This window comes from Ursus americanus, chromosome 30 (assembly GCF_024610735.1).
Source record: "Ursus americanus isolate L20-20 chromosome 30, mUrsAme1.1.p, whole genome shotgun sequence".
Lineage (NCBI taxonomy): Eukaryota > Metazoa > Chordata > Mammalia > Carnivora > Ursidae > Ursus > Ursus americanus.
The window spans coordinates 20,660,269-20,678,375 of record NC_142156.1 but is presented as its reverse complement, the minus strand read 5'-3'; the positions used below and the strand labels follow the sequence as shown (position 1 = coordinate 20,678,375).

General features: G+C 54.6%; 1 protein-coding gene across 9 annotated transcripts in view; it reads right to left on the bottom strand.

Moving 5' to 3' along the window:
* Positions 1-18,107, bottom strand: part of AACS (acetoacetyl-CoA synthetase) — a 57,712-nt gene extending 39,605 nt beyond the window's left edge. Inside the window, exons 1-7 of one of the 9 annotated variants that reach the window (XM_045779091.2) lie at positions 17,777-17,901; positions 17,119-17,465; positions 16,178-16,312; positions 11,373-11,476; positions 9,848-9,968; positions 3,614-3,727; positions 647-744 (exon numbers count right to left, since the gene is read on the bottom strand). In XM_045779091.2, coding sequence (XP_045635047.1) covers positions 647-744; positions 3,614-3,727; positions 9,848-9,968; positions 11,373-11,384 — 345 coding nt within the window. In that variant the 5' untranslated portion in view covers positions 11,385-11,476; positions 16,178-16,312; positions 17,119-17,465; positions 17,777-17,901. The other 8 variants (XM_045779098.2, XR_006776373.2, XM_087857432.1 and 5 more) reach the window with 8 other exon arrangements.

Sequence of the window (18,107 nt, the reverse complement as noted above, 5' to 3'; positions counted from 1 at the left end):
CCTGTTCTGCTGCTGCTTCATCCTCCACGGTGGGGTTGAGCACGAGCTTCCTGCCCCTGCCTGGGTCACTCTAGTAGCTGGAGGCAGCCCAGGTCCTGGGTCCCTTCGCGGTTCACAGAGACAAAGAGGCCCGCCCTCCTCCCGCACAGAGCACACGAAGCACAGATCCACGTAAGAGATCAGAAATGGCAGGGAGGCCTCGGGGGAACTTCTGTGAGCAAACCCAGATGACTGTCTACAGAACACAGACATTAGAACAACTCCTGTGGTCACAGATCCATGGGCAGATGACCAGCCCCTGCAGCTAGATCTCCAAGTGCCATCTGTCACACAGAACACACGCTAACACAGTCCGTACACATGGACGGGACATTAGTAATATTAGAAAGAAGGAAGACTCATTCACTTTTAGATTGAAAAACAAGACTCCACTCCTTCCGGCTCCTTCTCTCCCATCATTCTCATGTCACCAGCCGTGAGATGGGAGGCCATGGTGACATCATTGCCTTCCAACCCTGCCAGTCCTACAACACAGCCACCCACACACCTACCCAACACGTCAGGTGGGCAAAGTGCTTCCCTGTGGAAATCACACAGGAATGTTTCTGCCGCACCCCCAGGGCACTCAGTGGGGACCCCAACTCACGTTCACACCGAAGTCTGGGGACGTGGAGCTCCAGATGGCGCCGATGCTCGCTGCAGCCAGCATGGCCTCCACGGCGTGCACACCGTTGGGTAAATAACCTGTTATTGGGCACAGGGAGAAAGGCTTGGGTTCAGGGTATGTTGGACGCGGTGGACCTCCAAAACGTACCTCTGAGAGCCAGGGCAGGAGTGGGGAGAGGCCAGCCCCACCTCACCCCAATGCCTGGACATCTCCCACTCAGAAGGCCTCACCACTTACTGCCAGCCTGTCCATGTCCTACTGTCACCCCCTCCGACCCATCCTAACCAAAGTGATCCCTGCAGCCCTTGCAGGATCCGGCCCCAGCCTCCTGTCCCTCCACTCCACCTCGCACTCTGGGTTCAATCACAATCTTCTTTCGGTTCTTCAGTTGTTCTAAACTCCTCCTGCCCCGGGGCCTTTGCACAGGCTGTCTGCTCTGCCCGAACACTCTACCACACACATTGGCCTTCCTGACTCTACAAACTCATCATTCAGCTCTTAATGCAAGTGAAACTGTCTCAGGGACTTCTCCGAGATCACCCAATAAACTGAGGTTCCCTGGCTGGTTCCCACAAAGCACACTCTATTTTTCCCTCACTAAATTAGCCTTAATAATCACCTATATCTAATAGTCATAACTGGCAATTTTATATCTGGTTCTCACGTGAGGGCAGGGGCTCTGCCTGTCTTGTTCTTTGCTTTACCGTTTACCATGCCCTGCATATCAAGGTCTTCATATTGGTGAGCTGGCTGGCTGGCAGCTGGATGGATGGGTGGATGGATGGAAAGATGGATAGACAGGTGGACAGATGGGGAGGGAGGGAGAGGCTCCAGGGGAACGAAGACGGTGAGCAAGGCCAGTCACGAGACTGTAAGGGGCACAGAAAAAGCACGGACGCTCCATCTGGCAGGAGGTTGAGCTTTTATGACAACAGAGGCAGAGAATCTTTGTGGCCAGAGGGACTGGTCAATTAAACAGATCATCCTAAGTGTTCCAGAGGAAAGGAGCAGGCACAAGGCAGCAGGGAGCAGGGGGCCACGGCCCAGTGACCCCCGTGCATGGCCCCTCGGGGACCACAGAAGCCCCAAAGTCCCAGCAGCTAGGGCCCTGAGCACAGCTCTCCCCCCTGCTTCCCTCCCCTCTGCTCTCTGCTGCCTACGTGACCACAGCAGTCAGGACTCCCGTTCCCTTGGCTTCACTGTATCTCCCTGCTGGGCCAGGAGCGTCCCAGAGGGCAGGGCTGCAGCCAGCACCTGGCACAGGTGTGTAAACTGCCATGTCCCCAGGGCAGGACGGGACCCACCCCCGGGAGGCTGCACACCCAGACTTGGTGAGGACTGAGAGGGCCAGGAGATGAGCACGTCACAGACAAGAGAAGCCCCCCACGAGCAGCCCCAACTCAGTCTCGGGAGCCCCTCAAGCCTCTCCAGGGAGTCACTCCCTCATGCCCTCTTCAGGGAAACACAGCCCCCGGCCTGGAACTACGGTCAGGTCAAGTTAGTGTCCACGCTGCGACACTCATGAGGGCGGGTCACCAGGTACCGGCCCGACTCAGCAGAGTCCGGTGTCCCCGGAGGGCTCTCGGCCATCTTCCCCAACACACCTGGTTCCCCATTTCTTCTCTCAGAAAACGTGTGCTTCAAAGAGAGACTTTTTTTTTTTAATGAGAATTGGAAGAAGGACCTTCTGCAATCCTTTTCTAGACCTTGAAAGGGTAGATTAAATTGGAAGAACCCCAGATACTGAGGCTTCGACCACGCAATGCCTGCTATGACCACGGGCCCCACACCCACATTCGCTCACTCCACAAATATTCATCATACACCCGCTGTGCGCCCGCCTCCCTGGGGACTGAGACGCGGCAGTGAACAGAAGACAGAGCCCCTGTCCTCTAGTACGAGACGACAGACAGACAGATGCCTGTGTGCACACAAATAATCCCAAGATTTCAGGTGGTCTCTAAGGACAACAAAAGAACAAAAGCCAGGTGCGGGGAGAGAGTGGTGGTGGGTCTTCCATGGGCCCGCAGGGACCTCGCTGCAGTGAGCAACCACGAGAAGACCCCATCGAGGGCTAAGATGGGAGGCAACTTGGTGCGTCCCTACGATCTTGGTCTGGTCAACTAAGGTGCGAGCAGAGGGGACACAGCTACAGCCCTTTACTCGGTTTACACATGATAAGGCCACCCTCTCTGCAAACATACGCTGAACGCCCACTTGCAGCGAGCTCTCCCGGGAGAGGCCCAGCAGCGGCTTCTCCTGCTGCCACCCTGCCCTGTGGCCCCGGTCCCACCACCATGGGGGCAGGGGAGGAGGGCTAGCACCCCGACCACCCCGCCTGCATGGACGATAAGTCTTCTTATCTCCCCCTGCTTGCCCCTGGGGACACACCCGCCCACATCTAAACTCACTACAGTGCTTTGCGGTGGAGAACAGGTCCACATACAGGCCTTTCAACGTTCTCCAGAAGTCAAAGTGAAAAGAAAACTCTAAGAAAGACCTGAATTCCTCTAAGTGGGAAAGCATGACTCACCACCCGATTAGGAGAGAACAAAGGAAGGCGGGGACTCAGTGAGGGAGAAGGAGCCAGGCCTCCCTTTCAGGTCTGAGGAGTCCAAGCCTGGTTCCTTCCAGAAGGAGAGTCCCTGCCAGCCCCGCCGCCTGCACTGCACACGCAGCCCACCACGCTCCTATCACTCCTGCAGGTGCCCTGCACCCATGAGCCTCAGGGCCTTTGCACAGGCTGTCCTGCTGCCCGGACTGCCCTGCACTCTCCCTGCACCATGACCTTCCTTGTGCATCTAGCCTCCACCAAGCACAGATCATTGAAGTCCTACAAGGCTGCATGTAATCTGCCATCTTGTCCAAGAGTGGCCTCAACCTTCCAAGCCGGTCACTCTGCCTCAGTCTCCCCCCCAAACCACAACAAGAACCAAAAACACTTACCGACCACCCGGTCTCCTTGTTTCACACCCATTTTCCTCATTGCTGCTGCAAACAAAGCTACTTGTTGACGCAACTCTTCAAACGTCACCTTCACAATTTCCTCTTTGCCTTCCCCTGGGAAGAGAAAAGGGACAGACAGTAGACACAACCCTAAAAGAAAGGTTCTCAGTCACAGACAAGGAGGAGAACTCACACGGTTTAAATGTAGGTTAGAAACAGGTGCCTGGAAACCTCACACAGACACGGGCTTACTCAACTTCCTAGAGAAGAGCGTGTATGTGGAAGTTAGCCTAAGACGCCAGAATGATCAACCTTGCTATTGAAGAAACACGCGTGACAACAGCGAGACACGAATTTCCACCTAACAGACAGCAATGACGGAACAGGACGGTGTGCTAGCTGGCCTCCACAACGAGCCCAGTGAACCCTCCCTTACTGCTCATGCTCTCAGGTGGGTCCGCCCACACGGAAGAGGCCCGAGCCGGGAACCAACATACACTGGACACAACAGTGACTTCTTGGGCTCGGTCAAAGAAGACACGGCAGCTTCCCGCAGCTCACTCTGGGGGATCCAGCTGCCACGTGGTGAGAAACAGGCCTCCCGCCAACAGACGTGGGATGTGAATCTGCCCACCTCGGTCAGTCCTTCAGATGATGCAGCCCCTGCAACTTCATGAGAGGCTCCCAAGCCAGAACCACCTGCTAAGCCATTTCTGAACACACAACCCACAGAAACTGTGAGACACTAGGGTCTACTATTTTAAGCCATGGTGTTCAGGTAATTTGCTACACAGCAACAGAAAATGAATACGACCAAGGCGCCAGGGTGGCTCAGTCAGTTGAGCCTCTGACTCTTGATTTTGGCTCAGGTCATGGTCTCAGGGTCCTGGGATTGAGCCCCACACTGGACTCCATGATCAGTGCAGAATCTGCTTGGGATCCTCTCTCTCTCCCTCACCCTTGGGATCTTCTCTCCCTTCCCCCTGCTTACACACTCTCTATCTCTCCCTAATATAAATAAAATCTTAAAAAAAAAAGAATATGACAAAGACTCAGTGTTGCCTGGGGGTGGGAAAATTATCTGAACATACTTACTACTGGAAAGACATTACTCCTCTGACCGTTGTCTTTGATGTAAATATTTAATTCCTGACTGTTAACTGCCGTTCGATTCTATAACACGAAGTGTCACTTCTCCAAACATCCTGATTTCTCTTTGGTGTAAATCTGGCTTTTCCCTTTTCCTTAAAGTTATGTATGCCTACCAGTGGTTCTTTCCTCTCCTCACTGGGTAGCCTTGTAATTACTTCCCCCATATTCCCACTCCCCCAGTGATTTCCTATCCTATAAATACCCAGCAACCCCAAACCCACTGTTCCAAGACAAAATGTGCTGTGCAGGCAGCTCTTCTCGGAACTTCAGCACTGACGGGGCTAATGCGTGCTGCTTTGGCTCTGCTCACTGGAGCACGAAGTAGCAGGGAGTGCTCTCCCTTGGCGGCACCTCGCGGCCTCACCCGGGATCGTATGCAGCAGGGATGGGGTCTGCTGAGAATGCCTGAGCGAGCACAAAGCAGAACTCCACGAGCACCTGCACTCGGCTGGGAGAGCAGGAATCAGGAAGACATGCAGAAAACAAAACACAGCGACCCTGAAGTCCCCAGGCCAATAACCAGCCAATCTAGGACCTTGCTGGAGAAGGCACCCTATTTGTGGGGCGCCTGGGGGGCTCAGTCGGTTAAGCGTCTGCCTTCGGCTCAGGTCATGATTCCGGGTTCCTGGGATTGAGCCCCACATCGGGATCCCTGCTCAAAGGAGTCTGCTTCTCCCTCTCCCTCTGCCTGCCGCTCCCCCTGCTTGTGCTCTCTCTCACCCGTGCTGTCAAACAAATAAATAAAATTTAAAAAAAAAAAGAAGAAAGTACCTTATTTGTAAACTAAATTTGATCCCTGGCTTGAGGGCACTTATTTCCACTGCAAATACCAGGGGGAGCTCTTTAAAAGAAGGGGTTCTCTTGTTTAAAGGGAGGGAATGGCAGGGGTGGGCAGGACAGGTGTGCAAGGAGAAGTAAAAAAGCCACCACATACCCGGGATGACCACCACACCTCCCCAGCCCACGCTCCAGACACAGCTGGACTTGGGAAAAGAGGGTCTGGGCTCAGCCAACACACAGGTGAGGGAGAGAGGGAGGGCACGAGCACACGGCCAGCTCAGTCCGAACCCGGCCGCCCAGAACACTGGTCTGTTTTGCCACCAGCGTTACCGGTTTTCAGGTTTGTTTCGTTTTGTTTGTCCGAAGATTCACATCTGACCTTTCCCACTTTCCAGAGGGAGATACCAGGACCTGGTGCGGCGCCCGAGGTAAAAGTGCGGAAACATCTGACGGGAGCAGGAGAAACGATGGAAGAGAGACCCGGCATTCTCACTCCTCGGGTCATAAAATGCGCCAAGTGGCGTTCACCAAAGGAGCCCAGTGCCTGGGGCGCGGCAGCCCTTGAAGGGCCTCCTGGGTGCAGACAGAACGTGCTGGAGCCACACACCGGAACACGACTGGGACATAAAGGGAAGGAAGCACTGACAGCCGCCACAGCGTGGAGGGGCCTCCAAAGCATGAGGCCGAACGAGAGGCCAGACATGAAGGGCCACACGGGGTGGGGTTCCATCTCTAGGAAATGTCCAGCATGGGCAAACCCATGGACATGACGGAGGCGGATGGGTGCCGGGGAAGCAGAGGGGTTTCCTTTTGAGGTGACAGAGATAGCAGGAACTAGACAGAGGGGGTGGCTGACAACCCTGTGAAGAAGCGAAGAACCACTGACATGCGCCACGTAAGGGCGTGGATGACTCTCGTGGCTGAAATCCCACTTGAAGGAGGACCGCTGTCCCAGCTTCCGCCGCTTTCTGCCTCCAGAAGGCTGCGGCCGCCGAGCGCCTCCAGCCGGTCCCCTGCCAGGTGCAGCTGTGACCAGGGCCATGTAGCAGGCATGCCCGTGTCACACATGCAGCTCACTCCTGAAATGCTGGTGTAAACCAACTCCTATTAGACTTCAAGGGTGTAAGAAACCCAAGGCCAATGTCCTCCATTCATTTTACAAGACCAAGGCTTAGCCTACTGGTCCTATCTCAAGGCATTCAACACACCTGACCTGGCGCCGCCACGGCCTAGCCCGGCCCACGTCAGCGTGCTCAGAGCACGGACGCGAGCCTCCCGTTGCACAAAACCACAGAGCCTGTTCTGTACGGGAGTGCTGACTGTCTCATGTAATTCACTGACGACTGCGCTGACAGTGACAGGACGCTCGGCCGTGAGGGTGCGGGTGGCGTCTGTGACCTTTGTGATCACGTGGCTGACGGGGAGCAGCGGCCGCTGCCCAGCATCACAGGAGAGGATGTGACCGCAGATCGTGAGCCCAGGACAAGATCTAGATTCAAAATGCCAAGTACGGCTTCTACTGAATGTGTAGAACCATCATAAAGTCAAACAGTCCTAAGTCGGGAACCATCTGTTTTTCCTTTTTTATCGTGCGTCCCGCTACAATGTCAGCCGTCCTGATCAACTCCGTGTTCCTGGCACCTTGCACTGAGGGACACTTGAGACAGCTCTGAGAATGAGTGAACGAATGGATGGATGGACATGCAAGGACCTCCTTAAAGAGTGAGAGAGAGACGCAGGACTGGTGTGGCGTCCCCATCCCCGAGGCTACGTGTGTGCTCAGCCCGAACTGCATCTGGGCTAAGAACCAAGGAAGGGAGCAGAATAATACCGAACAGCCGAAAGACGACATACAGACAAGACTCTGTGGTTCTTAATCAACAGCGTGCGTCAGAAGCAACCGTGCGCTATAGAAATATACGTGAGTCTTGGCCCCATCCCTGGAAGATGCGCTCTAGGAAGCCACGCGAGGAACTGGATGGCCAGGGTCTGAAGGCCACGCAGGGATTTCAGAGGTATAATCTCAACTGAGAGCTCCGCACATGTCCCCTGGGGCGGGGACTGTTGTACACGCGTGTATGCGTACTCACTCGCTTAAGCTCTACAATATTCCTGAACAGGTCCTCTCCTTCTCTCCATTTGACAGAGGCAGAAACAGACCCAGAGAGCTTAAGGGGCTCGTCCAAGGTCACATAGCTACCAGACCTCCCCTACCCATTTCAGGCACTACCTGGACAAGCATGATGATCTGACTTCTGACACCACTTCTGACAGCAAATAGTAACTTGTAGTGCAGACCACGGTTGCAAGGACTGAGAGCAGGCAGCAAGAGACAAGAGTTGGGCAGGTGACGGCAGGGGCACAGCTACCTGGGCTCCCTTTGCAAAGGAGGGGGCAGACCATCCCGCACACGCGGACAGCTCGACAGCATTCGATTCCGTCGCCGTCCCGAAACTGGAAGCCGTGAGTCATGAACACCAAAGGTCCAACGAAGTTCAGTCTCTGCTGATGCCCTATTTCCCCCCAACACAGTAGCCCGTGCTGTGTCTAAAATGAGTAAGTAAAGGGTGCCTGCGCGGCTCAGTCAGCACACTGGATTGGGGCACACTCAGACCTGCCTTCAGCTCAGGTCATGATCCCAGGGGTCCTGGGATCGAGCCCTGCGTTGGGCTCCCTGCTCAGCGGGGAGTCTGCTTCTCCCTCTGCCCCTCCCCCCCACTCATGCACGTTCTCTGTCTCTCTCAACTGATTAAATAAAATCTTCTTATAAATAAATAAATAAATAAATAAATAAATAAATAAATAAATAAATAAAATGAGTAAGCAAAGCTTTATTACTCAAAGGAGAAAAACACTGTCACCTGGAAAATGCACCGTGAAACACCTCAAACCCTACCAATACGACATAATTTCAACGTCACTTTTCTACAAAACTTCAGGCCTACCAAAAACCTAATAAATTAGGAGGCTAACCACACTCTTTACTAAGAAAAGTCATTGATTTCAAATATTTTATGCCAACTCTTCCAGAGCCTGCTTAGTACATAAATTAGAATATTCTCTAAACTTTATTTTATTTTTATAAAAGGGTCTTTTTTTTTAAGATTTTATTTATTTGACAGAAAGAGAGAGAGCACAACCAGGGGGAGGGGCAGAGGGAGAGGGAGAAGCAGGCTCCCCGCTGAGCAGGGAGCCCAACACGGGGCTTGATCCCAGGACCCCGGGATCACGACCTGAGCCGAAGGCAGACGTCCAACCAACTGAGCCACCCAGGAGCCCCTAAACTTTATTTTAAAAGGAGAAGTCAATGGGCAGAGAGTCTAGCTGCCGCTCCTTAACTGTCCTGATGACTCTGAGCTGGTTACTTAATATTTGGTGTCTCAATTTCTCCCATAAAACATGATCACATGACTGTCCCCTCCCTTTCTCAGCAATAAGAAAAAGTCAACAGAGGTCTTAATGACATCGGAAAGGTGCCAAGAGCTGCCATTACAGAAAACAGTATGGAGGAGGTTCCTGGGAAATTAAACATAGAATCACCCTACAGTCCACCTCTGGGTATCTGTCCAAAAGGATCCAAAGCCAGACCTCAAGGAGCTATGTGCACACCCATGTGTGTCATAGCCTTATTCACAACAGACAGGAGGTGAAAGTGACCCAGGTGCCCCATGACAATCAATAGACAAACAAGATGTCGGGTATCCAAACAAGGGAGTATCATGCAGCCTCAAAAAAAGGAAATCTTGGGGCGCCTGGGTGGCTCAGTCGTTAAGCGTCGGCCTTTGGCTCAGGGCATGATCCCGGAGTCCTGGGATCGAGCCCCACATCAGGCTCCTCTGCTGGGAGCCTGCTTCTTCCTCTCCCACTACCCCTGCCTGTGTTCCCTCTCTCTCTGGCTGTCTCTATCTGTCAAATAAATAAATAAAATCTTTAAAAAAAAAAAAAGGAAATCCTGTGACACACACGACTACACGGAAGGACACCAAGGACACCACGCGAAACAGGAGGAGGGGAAACGAGCGTCGGTGTCGCAGGACGGAAACGTCCTGGAGAGCTGCTGCAGAGCGATGGGGAGGCACCCAACGCTGCTGAACTGTATGCTTACAAACGGTTCCGACGGAACATTTTATGTTATGTACTTTTTACCACAATAAAATAGGAAGAAAAAAAAGATGCCAAGACACGTTTGAAAACCCACACAGCAATCTGGATATTTCGGACCCTCTCCAGCCACATGGCCCTTCGTGTGAGTGGCACCCAGGACACGGAGAGAGGAAAATCCAAGGAGCTGTGGGGACTCACTTGCAGCATACAGGGCGACTCGGTCATTCTCTTTGTGCCGCAGGAGGTTTTCCGCGTAGTTTAGACGACTGCCTTTGAACCACGCGGGGACATCTGCGATCCCCTTCGACGTGTCCACAACCTACGGAGAACGACAGCAAACCAAGACACGCACATGGATGAGATCTACACCAGGGATGAATACAAGTAACTCTGCTTCCCGGAAAGCCCACTAACTCACTGGCCCAAAGCGTCATTAAATCGTTTCACAGACTGGACACTGAGCTGGCCTCCAGGCTTGCAGCTGAGACGAGATTAGTGCCCCGTAGTGCATCAGACAGGATCCCACACGCGAAAGCTGCCGGGAGATCTTCAGTGTTCTCACCACAGAGAAAGTGAGAGGATGGGTGTGTTAATCCCACAGTGTGTCTATATATCAAACCATCACATTGGACTCTTCTAATATATACGGTTTCATTGTTAATTATTCCTCCGTGAGGGGCGCCTGGGTGGCTCAGCCGTTAAGCGTCTGCCTTCAATTCAGGTCATGATCCCAGGGTCCTGGAATTGAGTCCCGCATCGGGCTCCCTGCTCCACGGGAAGCCTGCTTCTCCCTCTCACACTCCCCTTGCTTGTGTTCCCTCTCTCGCTGTCTCTCTCTGTCAAATAAATAAAATCTTAAAAAAAAAATTATTCCTCCATGAAATTAAAAAAAAAGAAAAAGAAATGAATGCCAAGGGAAAACGCCATCCCCACAAATGAACTCTTTCCACAGACCTGTATGAAGCACGTACTCAAGAGGGCTGCGGGTGACAGAAAGTAAGACAGGTGTGACACCTGCCCGAGGCCCAGGCTCTGACCAGACACTGAATCCGGGAGATGGAGCTGTAGGACCCGCCCACCCCTCCCATCGCAACTCCGTAGAGCCGGACCTGGCCCCTCGCCTCCTCCCTCCACGGCTGGAACCTTGATGTCCTTCCCCACGTGCCTACAGACGAGCCTCTCAGAGCAGTTCACCCCACAGTCAGACAAAACACAGTTAAGTTATACTTTGAGTAACAGGACCCGCTTTCCCCACAGAGCCATTGACTGACGGCATAAGGAGTCGGAATGTTCCCTCAACTCCAGGTTTAAAAAATAATAAAACTATTGACAACTTAAAAAACAACAATAATGTGAACGCATTTAATAACACCACTGAACTGGACATTTTAGAATGGTTAAGATGGTAAATTATGTTATGTGTATTTTACCACAATTAAATATTTTTTAGATAAAATAAAAATAAAACGAAGATGCCCTGCTACGTAGGATCGCCCACGTTCCGAGGACAGGGCCTGGCGTCCAGACATAGCAGAGCTGAGGCTGCGTCGTCTCCATGGAGGCTGTGACCTCAACGCAGTTTCTGCCAACTCTCTAGAACAATGACTTTTTCCCGCTGATGTGAGGCGTCAAAAGAAAATATGACTCAGGACGCCCAAAAATGAACACTGTATTTTGGAACATAACCATAAGAAGGGAATGCATAAGTAAAACCCCTGCTTACCTCATCATACATGCGTGAGAAGACAATTCCGCTGAATTTCCAGAACTCCGCCCAGAAGTCTGGATATGATTCAACCGACCAGTGGTATAAGTCATCATAATTTTCTAAAAATAAAAGAAATGGCACGTGGCTGAAACCACTCTTAGGAAGAAAGTCGTGGCAATTCAATGAGAAGCCGGACACACCTGAGGGATTACGGTTATGCCTCAGTGGTTCGAAGGCGTCGGACAAGAAATGGTCTGGGGGAGGTGGAGTATCCTAATTCGGACCCACCAGAGCAACCCCACCACTGCTAGGCAGTGGTTCCCTACCCTAACCAACGTGCCTAAGAACATGGACGCTGGAGCCAGAAGGCCTGGGTTCAAATCCTGCCTCGGCCGTTTGTTAGCCGCGAGACCTTGTGGCAGTCACTTGGGCTCACTGTGCCTCGGTTTCCCCGTCTGTGAAATGGAGATGGTTACTAGCACCCCGTCGTGACAGGGCTATTGGGAGGATTTAAATGAACGTAAGCACATGCATGAGACAGATGCTGGAAAAGGGCCTTGGACCGAATCAGAACTCATTAAGCATGCTATTATTACACCGCACAGACTTAGGGAAGGCATATCCGATAGATCTGAAAACCCAGAAGTGCGAAACTAGGAGCTTACTGATGACTTCTTGTGCCAGTAACAACGTTTGGGGGGAGGGAGGGAGGAACGGGTATTTATTTTGATTTTTGAATAAGCAATAGTACATTCGCATGATTCAAAATAACGAAAGTATCGAAGGTCATTCGGGGGGGAAAGTCCCTCTCCGTCGTGCCCCACAATCATCTAACTTTTCTTGCCCAGAAGTAACCAGTTAAAGAGATGTGTGTGTCCTTCCAGATTTTATGCATGAGTAAACACATCCCTCTCTCTGGCTTTTACACAAATGGAAACTCACTCTTCAGACCAGGTTCCAATCCTGAGACCTGGGGAAAGTTCCTGCCCCTCACTGGGCCTCTTCAATCACCACATATTTTTGGTAGGCTCTCCATTCATATGCTGGTGCTGCAAGGATGTGGTAACAGCAGGAAGATGACCAGCAGGGTGTCAGGAACAGAAAAAAAAAATGGCCCAACAGGATGGCTGGGCTGAATTCTTTCGCCGCTATTATTCAGCTGAAGACTTAATGGTCCTCCCTGCTCCCAGTCCTGGGGGGCAGGGAGGGAGTACACAGAGGAAGGGAGAGATCTCTGAGAGCAGGAGCATGCTGCAGAAGGAGGCGGCTGGCCCAGGCAGCAAGGGCAGGGTCAGGACACTGGGAAGAAGCCAAGAGCCCAGGTGAAGAGTGCTGGAGTAAGCAGGTCTGCAGCAGGGATGGAGAAGCATCACCGGGACGGGGAGAGGCAGCACAGAGGTCACACAGTGATCAGGGAATGGGGGCTTCAGGGCCACCTCCTCCAAGCCCCAGGAGAACTGCCGTCCAGCCCCACCCACCGACTCAAGCCAGGGGCCAGAGAGCAGGTCAACCAAGCATGCAGGGAAAAACACCAGGGACCGGGCGTCTGGAACGCTGGGGGCCACCCTGACTCTAGAGACCACGCTTGGCGACCTCAGGTAGGCCAGTCTGCCTCTCTGGGACCCAGTTTCCCTGTGTGTCACCTGGAAACTGACTGGAGGGCCCGGATGCTCCCATGACCGTGGAGAGGTAACGCATGCCCCAGGGCTGGGCTGGACAACCTGCATGAGAATGTCGGCTCTGCCACCTACTACTCAACGACCAGCGGGCAAGCTGCTCCCCCCTCCGAGCCTCCGCACTGTCATCTGCGAGATGGGGATAACAACAGTGACCCCGAGGAGCGGCAGGGCCTGTTGCTTAAAGACACAGGGGCGACATCGGGTTCAGATCCTGCCCCTTTCCATGTGAGCTCAGATGAGTAATCAGTCATCTCTGGGGCTCAGTCTCTCCTCCGTGAAAGGAGGCGGCTCACTGTCGGGACTGAAAGAGTCGGAACACACAAAGCACTAAGAACAGTGCTTGGCAGAGAGAAAGTAGCCAGCGTGGTAGCCGCTAGCGTCACTGCCGGTTGTCTCGCCGGAGCACAACCCACGCCGGGCTAGCGGACAGGCCGGGATGGGCAAAGACCCGAGGACAGGGCCGGGCAAGTACACGGAGGCATTAAAGAGCAGGACTCCGGGTCCAGAAGGGGGCGGGAGAGGGAGCCTCCGCCCCACCCGCACAAGGAGGCTGCACTAGGCAGACAGGCCCACAGCTTCAGTCTCTCCCAGTCTTTGTTTTTGGTCACCTTGACCCTCCCAAAGGGCAAAGAGTCCCAGCACCCAAAACTCCTCCAGGCTCACACAAGAGATGGACCAGAGGCCTGACACCCTCGCCTCCACTGAGGACTGCAAAAGCCCGTCAAGAGTGAGTCACCAGCAGCAACTGCAAGGGAGGAAGATGCCACCTGCCTGCCAATCTGGGGACTGAGTGGTCCCGACAGCACCCTATCATCACAAGGACCATGGAGGACAGCAGAGAAATGGAAGGACTTGGTGCATAAACTTCTCTACCGTCAATGACCCAGCCAAGTCATCAGGGACCACTCTCCAGAGCAGCAGGGGCCCCTTCTGGCTTCTGCTCTCACACTCCTGGCCCCCACTCCCAGGCTGCACTCCCGAAGCCCGAATGACCCACCACAGCCCGTGAGGTTCAGTCTGCTCGCTGGTCACGAAGAACCTCGATCAGCCACCCACGAACCAAAGTCAGTTTTCAAATGAAATTCAGTGCTCCTGCCTTCTCCTGAGACAAGAGAACAGCTGGCTGCGGCCAGCCCCTGCCTCTCACCTCCCCACACTGAGCAGGACTCATCTGCGTCACCAACAGGATATTATGAAAATGACCAAGGGTGACTTCTGAGGCCGGGTCCTAACAGCACAGCCCCCGCCTTGCTCTCCTGGATCACTAAGGCACCGCCACACCACGTAGTGACAAGTAGCTACAGAGCTGGGTGACAGCTGCCCCCCCCCACCTCCCCCGCCCTCACCCACATCCAAGAGGCAACTAATGATTCTGGAAAGAGACTACAGGTGGGCTACTCACAGCTGCCACATCCCAACCAGGACTGAGCTCTGTTCTTCCAGCTGGGCAAGAGGGGGTGAAACCTGGCCAGGTTGCTGAGGACGGAGTCAGCGGATGCGTGTAAAGCAACCGCTAAAAGTTGACTGGTATTATCCCCATCACCCCCTCCCCGGGGTCCCTGTAAGCATCTGAATTTGCAAGTCTTGCTTTCCCTTGACCCCCCTCTTCCTCTCCACCTACGAGAATTTTGAGCAGCCTACACCTTCAAATCTCAGCTCCAGATCCTGTCTGACAGACCCAGCATGCAGTGGAACGCCCAGGAGGCGACAGCAGGCTGCCCTGGGCTGGCACTCGGCACGGACTCACTCGCAGTGCTGCTAGCCTGCACAAGCTTTCTCCTCCAGCTATACTTGAGCTATTTGAGAACAGGGGCCAAGCCTTCTATTTGTGGGCCAGCGCTGTCCCAGCTGCTGGAACGCAGCACTGATTTGTAGTTTGTGGCACGGGCCACCAAAGCAGCAGGTACTTCAAAGCGGGTGTCCCTCCCCTAATCACGGGGTACTGGTGAGTGCAGCATGTGCCCTGGGGTCTTGCGAAAGAGGCCTCCCATCACAGGCACATATGCTGGGCTGCAGCTGCGGGCTGCTTCCTAGGGGGTCCGCATCCTGAGGGCCCAAAGGTCTCTGTGGGCTTGCGGGGAGTCCTCAGGTGAGGTCCGCTTGAAGCAGGGACAATAAACCAACCGACCACCCTGGTAGCGGCAAAGAGAATCCGTAACCCTGCCCAGACCGGGCAGCTCCTGAACCTCGGGGATAGAAACCTCATGCCAACCTCGGTCTGGGGGGAGGGGCTCACGGCCAGGTGGCCAGGCAGAACGTCCCCTAGACGTCCATCCTCGGGGCCAGAACACAACTTAAGTGACCTGTGAAGATATGTACCTTGCTCTCTCTCTGTACATGCGGGCGACAGCACGGCTCAATACTGCATACCAACCACACACAAGACCGGGGGGTGGAGGGTGCAGAGGATACAAGTTCAAGGGTGCACTCTTTAAGCAATTAGAATGCTCACAAATTCATGAAAAGGCAAGGCAGAATGAAAGTCCAAATTACATGCAGTTGGAGAGCAGACGAAAGGAGAAAACATTCGAAGACAATGATCAAAAACAAGGCAGCATCTGAGTCGGCTCTGAAAGCCCAAAACCTGCAGGGCCCGGCCTCTGGACGGGAGAGCAGCAGCAGGCTGGCTCAACCATCAGGAACGGAAGAGGAGGAGAAGACAAACACCAAGCTCTAAAGCACCCCCAGACCAAGAGGGGAACCCCACTCAGCCCAGCTCACTGCCACCACGTGGGGACACAGACCCAGCATCACAGGCCTTTGGGTTTTCAAAAGAAGTTGGAGATCTTGCTTTTCCTGTGCAGTCTCCCAGTGTGTGAGCCACCCGAGCCAAGTCTTCAGGTCCAATCTGGGCCCGGACCCCCAGGCCACCAGCCCCAAGCGGGCCGACTGGGAGCTACCAGCACTTGGTAGTGTTTACACAGCAACCCACGGGAAAGCCAGGTGCAGATGACCACTGGGCCTGAGGGCCTCCTGTCACCCTCACATCACCCACTGACACAGGTCCTCTCGTCATGCCCATTTTACAGCCGGGGGAAGTGAGGCTCGGGAAGATCCGGTGACTTCCTCCTGATCACATAGCTAGGAAGTGGGAGAGCCAGTTCGAAATCCAGGTGGTCAGGTCAGATGTGTCTCACCCACCTCACAGCTCATGTGCGATCAGTTCCTAAAGTGGCACGGCCAGTTAAGCGCAGGAGAATATCTCACCACTGCTAGCAGAGGAAAGACGGCATCGAGGGGAGGTAACACAGGCCAGTGTTCCACTCCCGGCTCTTCCTGGGGGAGAAGAAATCAGGTCTGTTCTCTCCCAATCTGACACACATTAATTTACCAACTACTACCCGAAAGGCCCCAGAGTAATAGGCCACATCTGTCTCCAAGGTGCTCCCTGTCTAGTGAGCAGAAGGGAGGGAAAGGGAGAGATCTGTCGCAAGGGAAGGGGCTCAGTGGAAGCATGACACCCATGCTATGGTGGAGGGCTTGGAAGCTGCCAGGTGGCACTGTCTGCAATTCCATGGTCAACAAGGGCCCATTGTGAGCCTCTGAGCCAAGGAGTGCCAAAGTCAGACCTGTGCTCCGGCAAAGCAAGCAGGGTGTACCGAAGGGAGGAGGAAGGAAAAGCAGGAAGCAGGGAAACCAGCCAGTGTTCGGGGTAGAGGAACAAGGGCCCCCACGAAAAGAGGGGGGATTAAGAAGGAAGGCAGTGCTGCTGAGGACTCCCCTATGCAGGGCAGATGACTCAGTCTCCACTTCTGCAAGGATGGCTGAGAACAGTGATGCCACCAACAGGAACACAGGAGTCCCAGAAGTCAGCTGAGGGCCACAAAGGGGAGGAAAGTGACCGTGAGGAGCTTAAAACCCTGGAAGGTGGGGGAACGTCCTGCAGGAAGTCGGACAAGCCAGCCAGAGCTGCAGGGAAGCACATGCAGGTGCTTCTCACCCAGAAAAAGGGCCTCGTCCATGCAGCCCACATGCAGCCAGGCCAGGCAGTTTCTGAGAGCCAGGGTGGTGGCTGGAGGCAGCATCCGTGACTAGGTTCTGCGGAGCGCTGGGAGTGTAAACAGCAGGGGAAGGAGACTTACCCCAGTCCCAAAGGCTATATCTCCTAGGTGCCTGAATTCCATGCTAGCCCTTTAGTAAGCTCAAGCCGCGGGGACCAGGAGGGGACAACACAAGGTGCTACTGGCTGGCAAGAGACCCCCACAAACAAAGAAAAACTACAAGTCAGAAAGGCCCTATGTCTGGGAGGAAGCCTCCCCCAGGCCAGCATGCAAGACCCCAGGGAGCACCTCACCTCACAAGTAGAAGACTAGCAAGTGATCTCAGTCCCCAGAGGTTCCAAGGCCCCGGCAGGCGGGGGCGAGTGGGAGCGAGTGGGGGCGGGTGGGGACCCCTCCCAGGGACACAGATGCTACAGTCAGAAGGAGTCCTGAACAGACAAGGGGGCAAAACCCCACTTCAGAAGGTGCCCTACCCCCTAGAGAGGGGGGCCCCACTTTCAGTGGCTCCTCCAAGCCCCAGAAAAGGGAAACTGAAAATCAGGGGATTATTCCAACAGCCAGGAGGGGCCCTGACAGCAACGCCTCGGAGAAGGGGCGCCCCGGTCCCCAGGAGGGGGTCCCTCTGCCAGGGGGCCCCTCGGACCCCGAGGGGGAGCCAGACTTCTGGAGGCCACGGCCCGGGGCGGGGCGGGGGGGCTGTGGTAGCCGCGGAGCCCCCGGGCCGCGTGCCCGCACTCACCCAGCACCAGGCCGCAGGCGGCGCCCACGGCCGCCCGGAAGCGGTCCATCTGCGTGTTCTTCTTGCTGTCAGGCTCCCACATCACCTGGCACTCCAGGATCTCCTCGCGGCTGGCCCGCAGCTGCTTGGACATGGCTGCGGTGGGGGCGGCGTGGGCTGCGCTGGGACCGGGACCGGGGCTGGGACGGGGCCGGGGACGGCAGGCGAGGCGGCGGAGTCCCGGGGCGGCGGGTCAGCGGAGCGGACCGGTGGAAGTGAGCGCGACTGAGCGCAGCGCGGGCGCCGTCTGCGGGATCCCCGGCCGGCCCCGCCCCCGTCAGGCCCCGCCCCC